The sequence below is a fragment of the Pelobates fuscus genome, chromosome 5 (genome assembly GCF_036172605.1).
Source record: "Pelobates fuscus isolate aPelFus1 chromosome 5, aPelFus1.pri, whole genome shotgun sequence".
NCBI classification, from domain to species: Eukaryota; Metazoa; Chordata; class Amphibia; order Anura; family Pelobatidae; genus Pelobates; species Pelobates fuscus.
The window spans coordinates 204,858,837-204,877,398 of record NC_086321.1 but is presented as its reverse complement, the minus strand read 5'-3'; the positions used below and the strand labels follow the sequence as shown (position 1 = coordinate 204,877,398).

Below are 18,562 nucleotides of genomic sequence, written 5' to 3'. Positions count from 1 at the left end.
GCCAGCTTCCACGTTAATCTAAAGTTGACTACCTGAGAAACACACTATTATTATTTTAAAAGTATTACCTAAATATATTGACCTACTATTTTACTACATTATAATTTAATTGTGTATAACGAAGACGCCAGTTAACAATACCATTTGTAGCCATTTATTACTACTTAACTTTACTTATCTTAGAGCATGACTTACATTAACCTGTTAACTTAGCAAAAATGTGCAATTCGATCCCATGTTATGACAATGAATGCCTGGATTTCACCGACGTATCCATTATTTTGAAAATAATCATCGACCTTGATACCACAACGTTGTAAGGCAAGCATTTCAAACTCAAAGTGTGGCATGGGCCACATAAACAAGGTTTAAGTTTATGTGGGTCGCACATACACACACACATACTCACAGACACACACACATACTTGCTGACAGACACACACAGACACAAACACACACACATACTCACTGACAGACAGACACAATGACACAGACACACTCACTGACAGACACACATACAGACACACAGACACATACTCACTGACAGACACAGACACACACACAGACACATACTCACTGACAGACACACACACACTTTTCATTATTGCTCCTTACCGTATGGAGCCGATGTGGTGCAGGCGAGGGAGCAGTGAGGAGCAGGAAGTTTGAGCTCCCTCGCTGGCCCTCCTCCCCGGCTGGGTAAGTGTTAGCAAAGTAGGCACCTGCAATGTGGGGAAAGCAGGTGCCTACTCTGCTATAACAGTAGCTTGTGCTCGCGGCTCGCCGGGCCGCAAAGATGGACCTTGTGGGCCGCGAGTTTGACATGCTTGTTGTAAGGTAACACACACCACGCTAAATGTCAACCATAAGGAACCACAAAATAAGGGAGGCGGGAGGTTAGGGTACACACAGGAGTTTTTAACGGTTACGGTAAACATTCATTCAACGTAGCACGAATAGATGTCCTACATTATGCTATCACGAAATTTACAATCACACAGCAGTTGTGGATATGTAAATTTACAAATTGTTGGTTTCTTGAGTTGAGTGGACTCACCTCCACACCCATGTCTATGTATGTGACAATGTGCATAACACGTGTTCTTTTATGACGCTAGTACTTTAACTGGGACCTGCGAGTCCGAACACTTGATTCCTTTTATTTCTGTACCTTGAACTCTTTACAAAACAATAAAAGGTTTAAAAAAGAAAATAAATAAAAAACACGGCTAGATAAACATTTTTTCTACATAAAGCGCTTAAAACCCATTAGTGTAGTGAAAATTAGAGGGGAAAAAAGGGGAAATTGCTAAAAGGATTTTTCTGTATCTATATTTAGAAAAGCCCTCAGTTATAACATAATTTATTGAATTTAAAAAGGTACTCTACATACCAAAACAACTATTGGCAGCCCACACTTTTGCTGGCTCTGACCCACACAGCCTCGATGAAAAAAAGGTTGAAATTTTACAGCACAGAGTGTTTACTATATCTTATTCTTATCTCCTGCTCTGAGGATACTGCAGGAGCAAGCAGGCATTTAACAAAGCAGGATATACAAAATTCTAAATTAAACCCACTATGAGTTTAATGAGTGAAGCTAAAACATTACTTCTCAGGAAGTGTGTAGGGAAGCTGTGAGAGTCACATTCAGGGAGGTGCGGCTAGGTCAACATGAACATAGTGATTTGACGCATAATGGCAAATAACTTAGCAGTGAGACTGCAGGAGTATGATCTATACACCAAAATCACTTAATTAAAGGACCACTATAGGCACCCAGACCACTTCAGCTTAATGAAGTGGTCTGGGTGCCAGGTCCAGCTAGGTTTAACCCTTTTTTCTATAAACATAGCAGTTTTAGAGACACTGCTATGTTTATAATAGGGTTAATCCAGCCTCTAGTGGCTGTCTCACTGAAAGCCGCTAGAGGCGCTTCCGCACTTCTCACTGTGATTTTCACAGTGAGAAGACGCCAGCGTCCATAGGAAAGCATTGTGAATGCTTTCCTATGGACTGGCTGAATGCGCGCGCCGGCGCTGGAGAAAGAGGTAAATTCAACCCCTTCCACCCCCTAGAGCCCGGCGGGAGGGAGAACCCTAAGTGCACTATAGTGCCAGGAAAATGAGAATGTTTTCCTGGCACTATAGTGGTCCTTTAAGCTAAAGTTATTTTGGTGCCTTTAGTGTCCCTTTAATTAAATGACAATATTCGGCAAATGCTATAGGGAAATGCACAAGTAAATCAACATTTGCCAGCTGTCATTTATAAACCATTTAAAATGGATACATACTTTGAAAAAAAAAAAAATTTAAATAAATAAACATGTTTAAAAGGGACCACAACAGTTTTTTGTAGGTAGAAATCTGTCCCTGAAATGTATCACTTAAAAAGTACTAGCATAGCTTTTGCTCATTTGGATTGGTTTTGTCCTCTGCAACATAGCAGTGGTGAAATAGACAGCAGACATATTTTGGCAGAGAGATGTTTATGTAAACATTGCTATTATAAATAAACAGGATGGGATATTGATCTCAGATAGGGATTCCGAAGCTGTTTGTAAACAGGGTGGTATTTTTTTTTTAATAATTCAGATTTGTAATGTACTGACTCTAATAATGTCGAAGTACCGGTAATCATTCTTATCATTGCTTCACTCTTTATTAGATCAAAAACTGTATACTTGCTGAGATCTGAAAAGGACATGAGAGACAAGCAGCTGAGAAGGGGAAACGTTGGTATTTATGTATAAACTTTGACAAAAACTATACAACTGTACAAGTAGTGATGAAAAAGAATGAAAACAAAATAGCATGCACAAATATGAGGGGTAGTGTAAAATTTAGCACAGAGAGTCATTTTAATTTGCTGGCAGTTCCCTAATTTAGTTTTGTGTTAACCTGTAGTATCCAAGCTCCAACTCTTCTTCCAATAGATATTGATTGGCTTATAGTGTTAGCTGACTGCTCTAAGCCATCAGTGCTGCCCTTGCAGAAGTTCTGAAAATGTTAAGAAATTGAAAGAAAGGGTGGCAGAGCGATATGGTGCTGCAGTACAGACTTAAGTAAAGAAGCAGCAGGGACCTCCTGGCACCATACCAATTGTATTCCAATTAACTAGTGATGGTGCACAAACTGTTTAGTTACTTGTTACACAACATATGTGATTTTTTGTTTTAAATAGTAAGTAAAGCAGTGTCATGAATTGCTTTTGTATAAAATAGCATGTTAGAGATTAAACTAATGATGCATAAAAAGGCATAAAATGAATAGCATAATATATCTTAACGAAAGCACATTATGTGACAAAACACTGGCAAAGTTAATACCAAAGCTGATTTTTGACTGGCATCTTGGTATATTTGAGCCAAAGGGAATTCAGCTAGAATTCAAGTCATGGTCATTGACCAGAAAATTGCAACATCTGAATAGCATCCTCCAGTCTGCTATAAAATGCAGGCTTCCTGGAGCAATAAAAGTAAAAATAGGCAAATTCCACAATGTTTAGGAGTACATCTGAACTTCCTAAATATGGTATTTTGATTTGCCCAACTTAATTGTCACGCAGAGCTTACATTTATTTATATTTATAAAAAAACAATATAAATATAGATTTGTATATCAAATCTCAAACAAATAAAGCACTTTATTAGCATGAATTCATGAATGTTTCTTTAGATTTACTAAGTTCTTATACTACATTGTGATGAACAATATTACAAACGACTATTATATTTTATATGCTGCCATGTTTATTCTAGTCAAACATGTTTCTTATTTCCTGCAAGGTTTCTTGTATTAACAAAACAGGCAAAAAAAAAAAAAAAGAGATTGCAAATAGGTTCTTCAAATTAACAGGGGGCCATGAAATGTCAAATAACACATTTTTGCCTCTATTGCAGGACAATTTTAACATAAATTCTACAGGAGTAGCTGTTCTGACCCCAAACTGTTAAATAGGCTCAATCAGACTGCATAATACCGATTAGCTTAAACACTTGGCAGTCCCTTTTCACTAGTCACCAACTTCTCACTCTGATTGTTGCCATGTTGGCAACCTTATACCATGCAGTGGATGGGGGAGGGGGGCAAGACCTGCAGAAGATGACAGAGAAGTCAAGTTTTGAAACTGTGGTCAAAAGTCACAAGGTTAAACTCCCTCACGTTCAGCACTTGCAGGTTTTAACTCCCTCACATTCAGCACTTGCAGGTTTTAACTCCCTCACATTCAGCACTTGCAGGTTTTAACTCCCTCACATTCAGCACTTGCAGGTTTTAACTCCCTCACATTCAGCACTTGCAGGTTTTAACTCCCTCACATTCAGCACTTGCAGGTTTTAACTCCCTCACATTCAGCACTTGCAGGTTTTAACTCCCTCACATTCAGCACTTGCAGGTTTTAACTCCCTCACATTCAGCACTTGCAGGTTTTAACTCCCTCACATTCAGCACTTGCAGGTTTTAACTCCCTCACATTCAGCACTTGCAGGTTTTAACTCCCTCACATTCAGCACTTGCAGGTTTTAACTCCCTCTTGTTCGCAAGTTCCGTACTTGAAGATTAATGCCTCCCATCTTCCCGTTTTGTGCTTGCAAGGTTATTATCCAGCTCTTATGTACGCAGAACTTGCAGGGTTATTCCCAACCATAGATACTCACTGGGTTATATAGGTGAGCCAGGATTCAAAATATGACAAACCACATAGACATGTCTCTTCTGGGTCCTCCAATGCTTTAACAACTCACACCTATATCATTGCCTACACATGAATCTTAATATTTATATATACATGCCTTGACTTACGTGACACTAAAACCACACACACAAACTTTTACTCACGATTTTTTAATGTGTAAATCTGAATAATTTGATCACATTTTGTGTGAAATGTGACAAAAGTCCACCTCCTAAAAATCTGTTACGACTCTAGTAAAATGTGTCAAGCACTGTGGCAGCTGAACTAAAAATACCATAAACACATAATGCACAGGAAGAGCCTTGAAGTCCCTCTGAAAACAAAAATAACTTGGAAGGTGCATCTTTACTCGTTACATTCATTAAAAAAGGATGGAAGTGGGTCAACTCCACCAAGTGATGCCCAATTTAAGCTGTATTCAAGATATGCATTTTGAACAAAGGTATTATGGGTGAATAAAGTGTTTATGGACATAAACAATTAAAATACTACACATATTGTTTGGCTGTTCTTCTTTGGTGACATTGTCTGGAGGTGGTTGAGATATTAGATGTTTGACCTAATTGCACATAGTAATTCTCTCTCTTTTGAAGGGGAGTTTCAGTCAGAAAAGCAGAAAGCATTAAGGTCCTTTTGGGCAAAAGTTGCTTTTCAAACATAGCAATTAGAGGTTATCTTATGCCCTGCCAGAAACTGGACAAATTGCATGGTGGCATACTTAGCATATAGTGATATTCTGAGGCAAAATCAAAATGTCTTCCAAAACGGGTGTTCTCAAGTACTTTTAAAAGCTTTCTAATAGATTGTCAGTAATTTTGTAGATTGTAATATACAATACAAGCTATGTGGCACTTGCCTAATAAATTTGGCATACACAAATATGAACAACATTAAGGAAGGTGTAATACTTGACATTATCTCTAGCGTTTACTCTTACCAATATGTTAACATTTTGAATATTATTTCTAATATCTCTAATAGTCAAAATGATTAACAATAGGCTTCAAAACCAGGGGCCTCTTTTTTGGTGGAATGTTGGGGTTGACTTACCTGTATCCAGTCATTAGTTTTTAATTCCAAAGGGCCACGTGGATCACTGCTATACAGGCAACACAGGCAGGACATCAGTGCTTTCTGCAAGCCCTCTGTAGAAAGGACAAAGATCATCAACATATTTATATATATCATTCCCAGGACAAATTTTAAAGAGAATTATACTATGCAGCATGTTTGTATATTTTTATTAGCAAGGCAATAAGTGTTTACAGATCTACTTTTAAAGGCTAACTGCCACTTCCAAGGAATTTTATTATTTTGATTACTTATACTCTATATTTAGCAGATATGTTTTTTTGGCCATTGGCATAATGTCCAGCTTGGGTAAAGAACACATCCAACAAGTCTTATAGTACTTGTGTTCCCTCCTTTTTGGGCAAGTAGGCTTTAGGGATATTTGTATCTATTGTACTGTCCTTTGCCAACTATCATGCACATTTTAAATATATTTTTGCATAATAAAGTAGCTTTTAATTTTGTTGAAAGAAAATTGGTTCAGATCTTCTATGATGTGTGGGTTTCATCATTATATTGTGTTGCTGCGTAGGTTTTTGCAAGGTCTGAAAATTAAAATTAAACCTAGATATCCACACATCTACCTTGGAACTAGGTGCTTCCATCGATAGTTACTAGGAGAGAAGAAATAAAAATAATATGTCTGCTTACTCCTCATAAGCATTGTTTCCTGGCTGGACATGGGCAGACTGAGAACTGTGCTGTCCCTCGTTAAATCTTCAATATACAATTTAAAAGAAAAATGGAGCATCACATGAAAAGGAGGTGAACATAAGTTTTCAATGTTTTACTTAATGGTGAAGTCTCCACAGAAGTGACAGTTCTGCTTCAACCACTTTTTGGAAGTAACAGCAAACAGCAATGTTCTAGTAAATGTGTCTGTAACGGATAGTCTGTGATTTGAATCAGTTGTATGCATGCTACTATGCAACCTATGAATAAGTGAGTGTATCAATGTATGGAATTGTTTTACCAGAAAATGAAAAAAGGTGGCTCCCATAAATATACTTTTTCTGACACAAATCAGAATTGTGCACTCTTGAAAAGGTGCCATTCCTATTAACATATTTATCTGAGAAAAGGCAACTATTATATATTTACTGGTATTTAACATATATAAAAAGATTTGCAGTTGAAAGATACAAAGAAATATATTTCCCTGAGTACGGGCGGAACGCGTGGATGAGTTAGAAGCCTTTCATCTTATCTTTCCAGGCAGACACCTTTGGCAGTTAAGTGCTTTGTCATCCCTCCATTTGAACTTGCAGCATTTCGGCTTGATCCTTGGACATTTTCTGGATTTCTACTGCACCAACGGAGTGGTAATACTTTCAGCACACTGCTTATATGCTACATATTCTGGACTCTGTTTGGATCCCTTGATGGAAAGTAGGATTTAAACACCATCTTTTTTACTGTGTATGAGTTGTTTAAAGGATTTGGAGTTTCATTTTTACATGATATTAATAAACTGTGTTGCACTTTCTTTGCTTGGTTTGTATCTTTGAAGATATGTTACTGTGATCACTGCTGTTGGATACAAAGTTTACACAGAATACTCCTAATTTCCTAAACCACCGCTGTGAAAGTGGAAATCATACACATTTATCTCAATACCCAGCTTCCCCACAAACACTTATTTCGGGCTATTGCACAGCGCTAACATAGACGATTTAATTTTATATTGCGCTTTTTTGTTCTATTTTTTTGTGTACTTATGTCAGGGTACCTGTGGTCTCTACCTCCGAAAGAGGTAGAGACTTAGCTGTTCCTCCATCCAGACGGTCTGATGGCTCCCTTCCCCGCGGTCTATCCGGTCATGCTAGGCCGGCCGCGAGGGAGTGACTGCCTTTTACAGCATCTAGGCAGGAAGTAGTCATCAGGACACTCCCCCGGAACAACCTGTCAGTCAATGGCTGCAGGACCAATCAGGACGCCTTGGAGGCGTGGTTACTGCTCTGAACAGGGTATTTAACAGAGCTTCTTTCATTAGCTCATTGCCCTGTCGTGGTTCTAGCTTGTTCTAGTTACTCAGTGCTTGTGTATTCTATTATCCCTTTTGGTTTTGACCCGGCTTGTTTACCTTACTCTGCTTATCTCTGTTACCCTTGATTCGGCTTGTCTCTCACTTACCTGTCTTCTGTTACCCTCGACCTCGGCTTGTCTTTGACCATTCTATACTGTACTACTTACGTTAGTCCGGCCATTCTAAGGTCCGGTATACGTATCTGGCTACTGTTTGTACTCTGCGTGTTGGATCCCTGTCCCGATCCTGACAACTTAAAACATTGTTACATTGTAGGTTTTGCTTTAAAATCAACCCCTTAGTGACCAGACCGTTTTTCAATTTTCTTACCGTTAAGGACCAGGGCTGTTTTTACATTTCTGTGGTGTTTGTCTTTATCTGTAATTTTCCTCTTACTCATTTAGTGTACCCACACATATTATACAGTATACCGTTTTTCTCGCCATTAAATGGTCTTTCTAAAGATATCATTATTTTCATCATATCATATAATTTACTATTTAAAAAATGATAAAACATGATGAATTTTTTTTTTAAACACACTTTTTCTAACTTTGACCCCCAAAACCTGTTACTCATCTGCAACCGACAAAAAACACCTGTGCTAAATAGTTTATAAATTTTGTCCTGAGTTTAGAAATACCCAATGTTAACATGTTCTTAGCTGTCTTTTGCAAGTTATAGGTCTATAAATACAAGTAGGACATTGCTGTTTCAAAATATATATTTTTAAAATGTATCAATAGTGACATTGTAACACGGTTATCTGTCATAAATCTCTGAATTACACCTCATATGTACATATTTTTTTAAGTAAACAACCTAGGGTATTCAATATGGAGTATGTCCAGTCTTTTTTAGTAGCTACTTCGTCACAAACACTGGCCAAAGTTAGCATTTATATTTGTTTGTCTGTTAAAAATGCAAATAACAAATTTGGCCAATGTTTGTGACTAAGTTGCTACTAAAAAAAAACTGAACATACCCCATTTGCAATACCTTGGGTTGTCTTCTTTTGCAAATGGTATGGCATCATTGGGGTAATTCTCATTCCTGGGCTACCATACGCTCTCAAAGGCAACATAACAAATCTGGCAAATTTCAATGTGAAATAATGGAAAATCAAGCCTTATATTTGGTCCTGTAACTTTTCAAAAACACTATAAAACCTGTACATTGGGGGCACTGTTATACTCGGGAGACTTCGCTGAACACAAATATTAGTGTTTAAAAACAGTAAAATGTATCACAGCAATGATATCATCAGTGAAAGTGCCATTTGTGTGTAAAAAATGCAAAAAAATTCACCTTCACTGACAATATCATCGCTGTGATGTGTTTTACTGTTTTGAAACACTAATATTTGTGTTCAGCGAAGTCTCCCAGTAAAACAGCACCCCCGATGAACAGGTTTTAGGGTGTCATGAAAAGTTACAGGGTTAAATACACTGCTAGCAAATTAAATTATCTGGACTTTCAGCCTGGGTTGTCAGGCTAGTTCCTCAAATTGAAATCAATAAAATTACTTAATTGTGTCAAAATATTACATAAAAATGCATGTAGAATTTAAATATATATACATATTTCTATATTTGAAGTCTACGTGTATATTTATGAAATTATTTATGTAATTATGTATATGGAGATATATATATATATATATATATATATATATATATATATATATAAAAACACAACAAAAAAATAGTCTTGCACTCCACTTACTGGTGTCTCTGCCCGGTGCTTATCGGCATAGTATAACAAATTGCGTAGAGATAACACTCCCAGGACTCCAAAGGTGTAAAAATACAATTTTACTTTTATTTGCCAAATTAAAAGATCAACGTTTTAGTTTGCCACCCAAACAATCCTGATGAAAGTTTGGGTGGCAAACTGAAACGTTGATCTTTTAATTTGGAAAATAAAAGTTAAATTTTATTTTTATACCTTTTGGAGTCCTGGGAGTGCTATCTCACAATTTGTTTATATATATATATATATATATATTTTTTTTTTTTTTCCATTCTAAGTGTATTTTGATATAAATATATATATATTAAAGGGACACTATAGTCACCAGAACGACTAGAGATTATTGAATTTGTACTGGTGAGTAGAACCTGAAGGCTTTTTGCTGTGAATAGCCTGCCTACCACCACCAGACTCTCCCCTAGTCTTCAATCGTTTAAAAAGTGCATTAAAACCCATTTCTTCAGGAAAGCATATAGCCTACCAGTGTAAAATCGACCTCACATAACTGTCATTTGCCCTCTCCTAAAGGACAGCACTCTTCTCTCTCCTCCAGCTCTCTTTCACTCCCACCTTGTTTGATTGCTATCTCCTGTCCTATTGTGTTTTATACCCCACCTCCTCTAGACTGTAAGCTGATTTGAGCAGGGTCCTCTTCAACCTATATTGTTCCTGTATGTTTTTGTAACTGTTTCGTTTATTGTTAAATATCCCCCTCCTCTAATATTGTAAAGAGCTACGGAATTTGTTGGCGCTATATAAACGCCAATAATAATAATAAATACACTTTTGTTTCTGTCCATACAGCTCTAGCCACACCTTCCCTAGCTGTGACTGACACAGCCTGCAGGAAAACAAAGTGATTTAATTTTCAATCAGATGCTCTGTATATTGAACTTTAATAACACACAGGCGGCTCCTGCGGGGTCTAGCAAGCTATTAACAGAGCAGGAGATAAGAAATTCTAAATTAAGCAGAATTTGCAATAAAGATAGTGTAAAACCTTTTGGATTCCCGGGGCTGCATTGAGCGCAGAGGAATTGTCTTGGGCCACACATCAAATATATAATATAAAATTCTGTTTAATTTTGGAGCGGTCAAATTCCTGCAGTAATCTGGTTTCTAAATAATTAGAGCTGGTATGTTCCACATTTAATACATTTTCATATACTGCTTACAAGCTCACGTGTTGTACCCCAAAACACAATACAGAAATCTAAACCAAAGTATAAATGAAAGTGGAGCAGTAATGAAAAGTTGTTTATTCAAGTGGCAAAAACAATGTTTAGGTGAGATAAACATCAGGTGAGAGCTAAAGCTCTTTTTGGGTATCTCACCTAAACATTGTTTTTGCCACTTGGATAAACATATTTTCATTACTGCTCCACTTTCATTTCTACTTTGGTTTAAATATATAATATAGCACACTAGGAGGATGCAACGATTAATCACTAACCCTACTACATAAGCTCAGATATGACAGCTAGCCACACACATAGCATATGAAAGGAGAAATCCCAGGCGATAATCAGCCCAACCAGTTGTGGTAGGAGGACAGCACTAGGGTAGGGGACTAATGTTATTGGCACTACCTCCACGCCTGATCACACAAAATTCGGATCACACATGACCCGAACAAGCAATCCACGGAACGAACTGCAAACAACTACCTGACTATTTAACTTCTCAAGGTTACACTACTCGAGACACGCAACACAAAGTCAAATACGAAATGTTAAGCGATAGTAAACATACTACAACAATTGCAGCTACCTGAGGGTACCAGAATAGATCAATTAAGATGCAAAATGCATATTGCGCAAGACCACAATGTTATGTTATATTGTTAACACTACACACTTCCTTTCTGTATTTCAAAAGAACTGTAAAAAAATTCTGAAATAAAGAATTTACAAAAAAATATAAATATAATATCGATCCAGGGTAGGCAACGTTCGTCACTCCAGATGTTGTGAACTACATCTCCCTTGATGCTTTGCCAGCATTATGGGAGATACAATCCATAACATCTGGTGTGTCGATGGTTGTCTATCCCTGATAAAGATAATGTATACAAGTAATACCGTATATACTCGAGTATAAGCCGACCCGAATATAAGCCGAGGCCCCTAATTTTTCCCCAAAAAACTGGGAAAACGTATTGACTCGAGTATAAGACTAGGGTGGGAAATGCAGCAGCTACTGGTAAATTTCTAAATAAAATTAGATCCTAAAAAAAATATTTTAATTGAATATTTATTTACAGTGTGTGTATAATGAATGCAGTGTGTGCGTATGAGTGCAGCGTGTGTGTGTATGAGTGCAGCGTGTGTGTGTATGAGTGCAGCGTGTGTGTGTATGAGTGCAGCGTGTGTATGAGTGCAGCGTGTGTATGAGTGCAGTGTGTGTGTGTATGAATGCAGTGTGTGTGTGTATGAATGCAGTGTGTGTGTATGAATGCAGTGTGTGTGTATGAATGCAGTGTGTGTATGAATGCAGTGTATGAATGCAGTGTGTGCAGGGCCGGTGCAAGGATATTTGCCCCCCCCATATGTCCTGACCTCCCCTCCTCCTCCCTCAGTGGTCCTTACCTCCCCACCCCCGTGTTCCTTCACCCCCCTCCCCCAGTGGTCCTTACCCTCCCCTCCCCTAGTGGTCCTTACTTCCCCCTCCCCTCCCCTAGTGGTCCTTACTTCCCCCTCCCCTCCCATAGTGGTCCTTATCCCCCCCTCCCTCCCATAGTGGTCCTTATCCCCCCCTCCCTCCCATAGTGGTCCTTATCCCCCCCTCCCTCCCATAGTGGTCCTTATACCCCCCCTCCCTCCCATAGCGGTCCTTATACCCCCCCTCCCTCCCATAGTGGTCCTTATCCCACCCCCTCCCTCCAATAGTGGTCCTTATACCCCCCCTCCCTCCCATAGCGGTCCTTATACCCCCCCTCCCTCCCATAGCGGTCCTTATACCCCCCTCCCTCCCATAGTGGTCCTTATCCCACCCCCTCCCTCCCATAGTGGTCCTTATACCCCCCCCCTCCCACAGTGGTCCTTATACCCCCTTTTTTTTTTTTTTTTTTTTTTTTTTTTTTTATTATTATTATTATTATTTTTTATTATTATTTCTTATTTTATTTATATTTTTATTTATTTTTCGTCCCCCCTCCCTGCTTGATATATGGCAGGGAGGGGGGCTCTCCTTCCCTGGTGGTCCAGTGGCAGTTCAGTGGGGGGAGAGGGGGGCTGGCAGAGCTGTAACTTACCTGTTCTGCAGCTCCTGTCAGCTCTCTCCTCCTCTGCGCCGTCCGTGCAGCTCCTTCTATCAGCTCACACTGGGAGCTGACCGAGGTGCTGAACGGACGGCGCGGAGGAGGAGAGAGCTGACAGGAGCTGCAGAACAGGTAAGTTACAGCTCTGCCAGCCCCCCTCTCCCCCAGTCTGTATTATGGCAATGCAAATTGCCATAATACAGACCTTGACTCGAGTATAAGCCGAGTTGGGGTTTTTCAGCCCAAAAAATGGGCTGAAAAACTCGGCTTATACTCGAGTATATACGGTATATCCTTAAAAGCCCTTTTTGTAATTTGGATATTTAAATTGTTTAGCAGATAACTCCCTTATTTGGTATCCTGATGTGAGATTGCAATATTAAAGGATATCAAATTATGGAGCTATCTACTAAATACATAAACATGTATATACATTTATACGTATATATGTATGCACACATAACCACAGATACACACACACACACACACACACACACAATCACAGACCTATACAAATAGTCAGAAATCTATACACACATAATCACTGACACACAAGCATACAATCACAGACCTATACGCACAATCACAAATACACACACACACAATTACAGACCCACACACATACAATTACACACAAAATCACAAATGTACACACACGTGTACACACAGAACCCCATACACACATACATTTACAGACTTATACACACATTAACAGATATACCCACACACACTCATACATATATACATACACAATCAGACACAAATACAATCACATACGTATACACACAATTACATACGCACACACAAAATTACACACCTAAAATCACATATATACATACACAATCAGACTCACACACACATAAAATCAGTCATATACACACAACCACATACACAGAATCAGACCCACACACACAATCACATACCTATATATACACAGATACACACACACACATACACAAAATCACACACCGATACACAAGCATAATCACAGATTCACACACATTTAAAATTACACACAATCACATACATACACATAAATCACAGACACACACGCATAATCACACACTTAAACACTCAATCACAGACATATCCACAGACCCCTACCCGCCCTCTCCATGCCCCCACACACACACAGCCAAACACTGACAAAACAGACAAAAATCACATGCTTACACACTTAGTAATAAAGAGGCCCACCCAGCCTCCCTACCTTGCACTGGGAGGGCAGGAATGGATCCTCTGTGCCTGGTGGCCAGTGGTTGCTGCTGGTGCTGGGACCTCTGTGCTCTTCCTGCACACGTCCCTTGTGCGCCCAGCAGTGATGCCAGGATGCCGTCATATGAGCCAGCTGGCGAAGGATCTGTGCAGGAGGAGCACAGAATGTAACAGTCTCCCTGCCTCCCTCTCCGCTCGGCAATGCAGACGGCAACTGGGCCACACTGCTAACGGTCCTGGGCCGAATGCAGCCCATAGGCCACAGGTTGGACACCCGTGGTGTAAACATTAGAACCCCTTGATTTTTCACAGGTTTGGCAATGCTAATGTGTGCATAATTAGTGCAGCTTACGAAAAGCAATCCAAAATAAACTCATTTATTTGTACTGATTTACATATGTCTAGGATTTCAGTTTTTGTTTTTTTTAATTACAGGTCACAAAATACAAGGTGTAAAATAAAATTCCAATGTGGAGTGCTTTTAGAATTAGGTATATTTGTCTTATAAGCCCAATAGCAAATACAGAAAATAAAGTTTCCACATAAAACTATATATTTATATAAAGTAGACATCTCAGACTATTTACCCAAGGGTATTTTTACACTTTGATGTGGCCATCTAACTGCCAATCTCTGCTAAATATTGTAGTAAAATTGTGTTTTTCTCATTTGTAACACACACACAATTTTTTTTAAATGTGCATTTTGCGGGGGGGGCGGAGCCTGACCGCCATGCCGAGCGGTCACACTTCGTGAGAGCTCCGGGCTAAAATACTTATTCAACCACATTGACAGCAATAGCCCCAAATCTTAATAGTATACCAGGCCTGGAGACAGAGGTCCACATCTGTGGCAACACGCGTCAAGTACCACGACTAAAATCGGTGGACATATCCCGGGTTCAGACCTGAGGCCTACAGGAGGCCTACTCAGACGGCGCAAGGGAGGTAGCCGACCCCTCCGCTGACAGGAGCCCACTAGCCTGCAGGTCCCCCGATACACCCTCCCCCCCCCCCCCCCCAAGCCGGTGAGGGATATCCCGGCTACTAAATCTTGTGACCCAGCAGCATGCCAGACATGGTGGACGCCACGTGTGAGCCGCGGCCCGCCTCTCCGCTAACCCCGCTGGAGGAAAGACTTGATCGTCTGTTCACTGCCTTCTGGGCCAAACTTAAACTCCGCGGGGGCACAGATGAAGAGGCTCCACTGACAGTAACCTCACCAATGCCAACACAGCAGCAAGCAGCTCTGGAACAGGGCAACGGCGCGACTTGGAAGGCAGGAATGAGAAGGTGAGCACCCCGAGAAAAGCCTAAATGCCACATGCCCAGACCAACAAGGTGCCACACTATGCTCAAGCGGGATCACCCCATCAAAGCTTCACCACCCGCCCGGGGGACCGCCACTCTATGCATGAAGAAGCAACATACCGGTGGACCCCGAGCTCCGGCTGCAACACGCAGAGAAACAGGCGGCTCAGGTACACGGCAGTACGCTGAGAGCTGGGGCGGACGGGGAGACCACACAAGATGCTCCTGCCGCAGATATCAAACCGACGTCCGTCTCCAGAACGAGACTCCCTCAAACCACAGAGATCGGATGCCAAGCCAAGGGATAGGCTGAACCTCCAACAATGTAATACCTGTGGGGCGCATTTCGGGTGCTGCCTCGCATTTATCCCAGTGACTGATGTGTATTAACCCTTGCCTGGACTGTTTATGCTGCTTTGCCGATTCAGTTAAATACCCATATAGTCCTGTTGGTACCTAGTAGCTCTGAGCCAAGACACATTATCACTATTAATGTCTGGTGTAAATCTTTGATGTCATTAACCAGTCACAACACTGTATGTGCGACCTATACCACAACTGTCAAGCTGTTAACCCTGACTGATAGGCACTATGCTACCCTAGCCTACACTAATCCACTATGAGCACACACAGGGCATACCCCTATCATTACTAGTGCTAAGCTAAGTGTACTGACCAACATGCATAGAAATTGCATTGCATGTCCTATTAATATGTTAGTGTGTTAGTTACTCAGTGTCCGACTACAACACATAGCTACATCAATCCTCATGCGTTTTCAGCTACTGACACATCGTGAATCAACCTGTATTTTACTTAAAAAATGTGCACAGTATTTCTTATGCCGCCTTGCAATCTATTGACGAATGGTCTCATATCGCTATTGTGGTGTGGCAGACCAAATTGTTAATTCATGCACGAAAAAAAAAAAAGATTAGCAGAGTCTTTTCAGCTCCACACATAATGCATAACTGTTTAGTCTTAACCACTACCTAGCCAGAGGCATATCAGCTGCATGTATGTTAACCCATATTACGAACAATAACGCTAGGGCAGACCGTGAGCTACTAAGTTGTGAGTTAATAGACTGAGTTAATAGGCCTTTTTTAGCATAGCAGCAAGCATAAGACGTTGAACAGGAGGGCATGAATGTTAATACTAGCGCATTTCTTTCACACATATGTGTAACCCTGTCTTTTCAATTACTGAGTGCCTATCACTGATATGACCCTAACTTTGCTGTTGCACCCACAACCATAATGGCATTAACCACTGCTTGGGTGAAAGAGATATGTCCCTCATGTTAAATTGCATGCACTGTTGATTTCTACAACTATGTACTGTCTGGTAGAGCTTCATTTGGATGCCCTTCTTGTTTAATTTGTTAAGCAACCTCTATGTCTTAGATTGTCTTAGATTACGGTCATGGCAATATAACTACAATCTGATGTGCAACTAGTTGCGTTAAACGCAATTTTAACCTAGCATGTTACACCATAAAGCCACACCTATTAGCTTGTTATCTTTACGTAACCTCAAACAAAAAAAAAAGTGCATTGTCTATCTACCCCCTTCTGTAACTAATGTCTTGAAATCAGCATATGGAATGCCGTTGGGGTACCATATGTATGCCTGTAACCACTATACGCACTGCAAAAATAAAGAATTGAAAAAAAAATGTGCATTTTGCAAACATTATGTGGCCGATTTCTGTACAAAACCCAATATTGTGTTCAGCAATACCCGCAATGTATGCAGTAGACACTATCCTGTGAAGCTACAGTGCCATATAAGAGACATTGATACCGGAGAAACTGACGGAAGCAAAGCACAGAGAGATGGACACAGGTTTCTTCAGGAAGGAAGAGATTCTTTATTGGATCACCGATCGGGACTCAGAGGGACTAACGTCACCAAAATACAGCAAGTTCTGAGCCCCGGACAATAGTGCAGGCTCCTTATATAGGCACATAACTCCTCCCATATTAAGCTCCACCCGCACATTCTCTTGACCAATCAATACAAATAAGAATTAACTTCCTGCTTGACCGCATGGCTTGTCCAGCACAATGGAGGAGGGGAATACTACATCCTGTATTCTTGCACATGCTCCGTACACTACTGATCGTATCTTGCCTCGTGCAACCAACTGATCGATACGTCAGCATATGCACGTACACATGCCACGTGGTAATCTCGGCCTACTAAATTTATTTTTACCGAGATTCCACCACATTCCCCCCTTTGATGCCTCTTGATATTTCACAATTACTTGAGGCATCACTTAACCTTAGTTTGCATACACCGCAAGTTACCTTGAACCAGACCAGACTTATCTTATGATGTGAATCTTCAACACTCATCTTCCTGCATTGGTTCTCCCTGATCTAGAGCCTCATATTTATAAATTGCCATTATCTGTGCAGCAGCCTTCCTCTCTGCTATATTTTCTATCAGGCTTTGCACAGACCTAACTACTAAGGGTATAAGACACGGCAGGAGTAGACACAACATTAAAATCAGTAGGACTCCACCTACCACTGCATTAAGCCCTCCAAACCACTCATACCAGCTACCAAACCAACTACTTGGATTATACCCTTTCCATACCTGAGTAGGCACATGCGCTAGTTTAACCATATGGCTAGTAAGCTCAGCTATTGCTTGCCCTTCGTCATCTATTTGAAGGCAGCAATTGCTCAGGTTAAACTTCCCACATACACCTCCCTCTACTGCCAAAAGGTAATCCAAGGCTAATCTATTTTGGTAGACTGCTGTCCTCATCCTGGTATTATGCTTCGCTAGAAGATTGAGCGCTTGTGATGTCTCGTTAGTAATAATCTCAACCACCGCCTGTAATCGTATAATACGGTTGAGCATATAAATAGGGGTTCTATAACCAAAAGTACCGTCCTCTGCCCACGTGGCTGGCCCATAATAATCTATAATACGCTGGGGAGGCCATTCATTATCTTCCCAGGCGCCTATCTCTATGGGTCCCCTTTTCTTCCTATGATTCACATCATACACTTTAACACCTAAAGTCTCACCTGTTTCAATAGGTAACAAGAAGAAGGATGGTTTGAGCATACCCAACACACATGCCCCTTCCCAGTCCTGTGGCAACTCCGAATAGGCTTTCTTACCACAGATCCAGTACAAATTTGCTGGGGCTCTCCAGGTAGATGTGATGGATAGATCAAACCACACATCCTTTAAATTGGCGTATCTAGC

General features: G+C 40.3%; 1 protein-coding gene across 1 annotated transcript in view; it reads right to left on the bottom strand.

The window, feature by feature from the left end:
- FANCC (FA complementation group C) overlaps positions 1-18,562 on the bottom strand; it is a 220,412-nt gene that overhangs the window by 143,044 nt on the left and 58,806 nt on the right. The window contains exon 4 of the mRNA XM_063454967.1: positions 5,746-5,840. Within this exon, the coding sequence (XP_063311037.1) occupies positions 5,746-5,840 (95 nt within the window). The remainder of the gene's footprint in view (positions 1-5,745; positions 5,841-18,562) is intronic.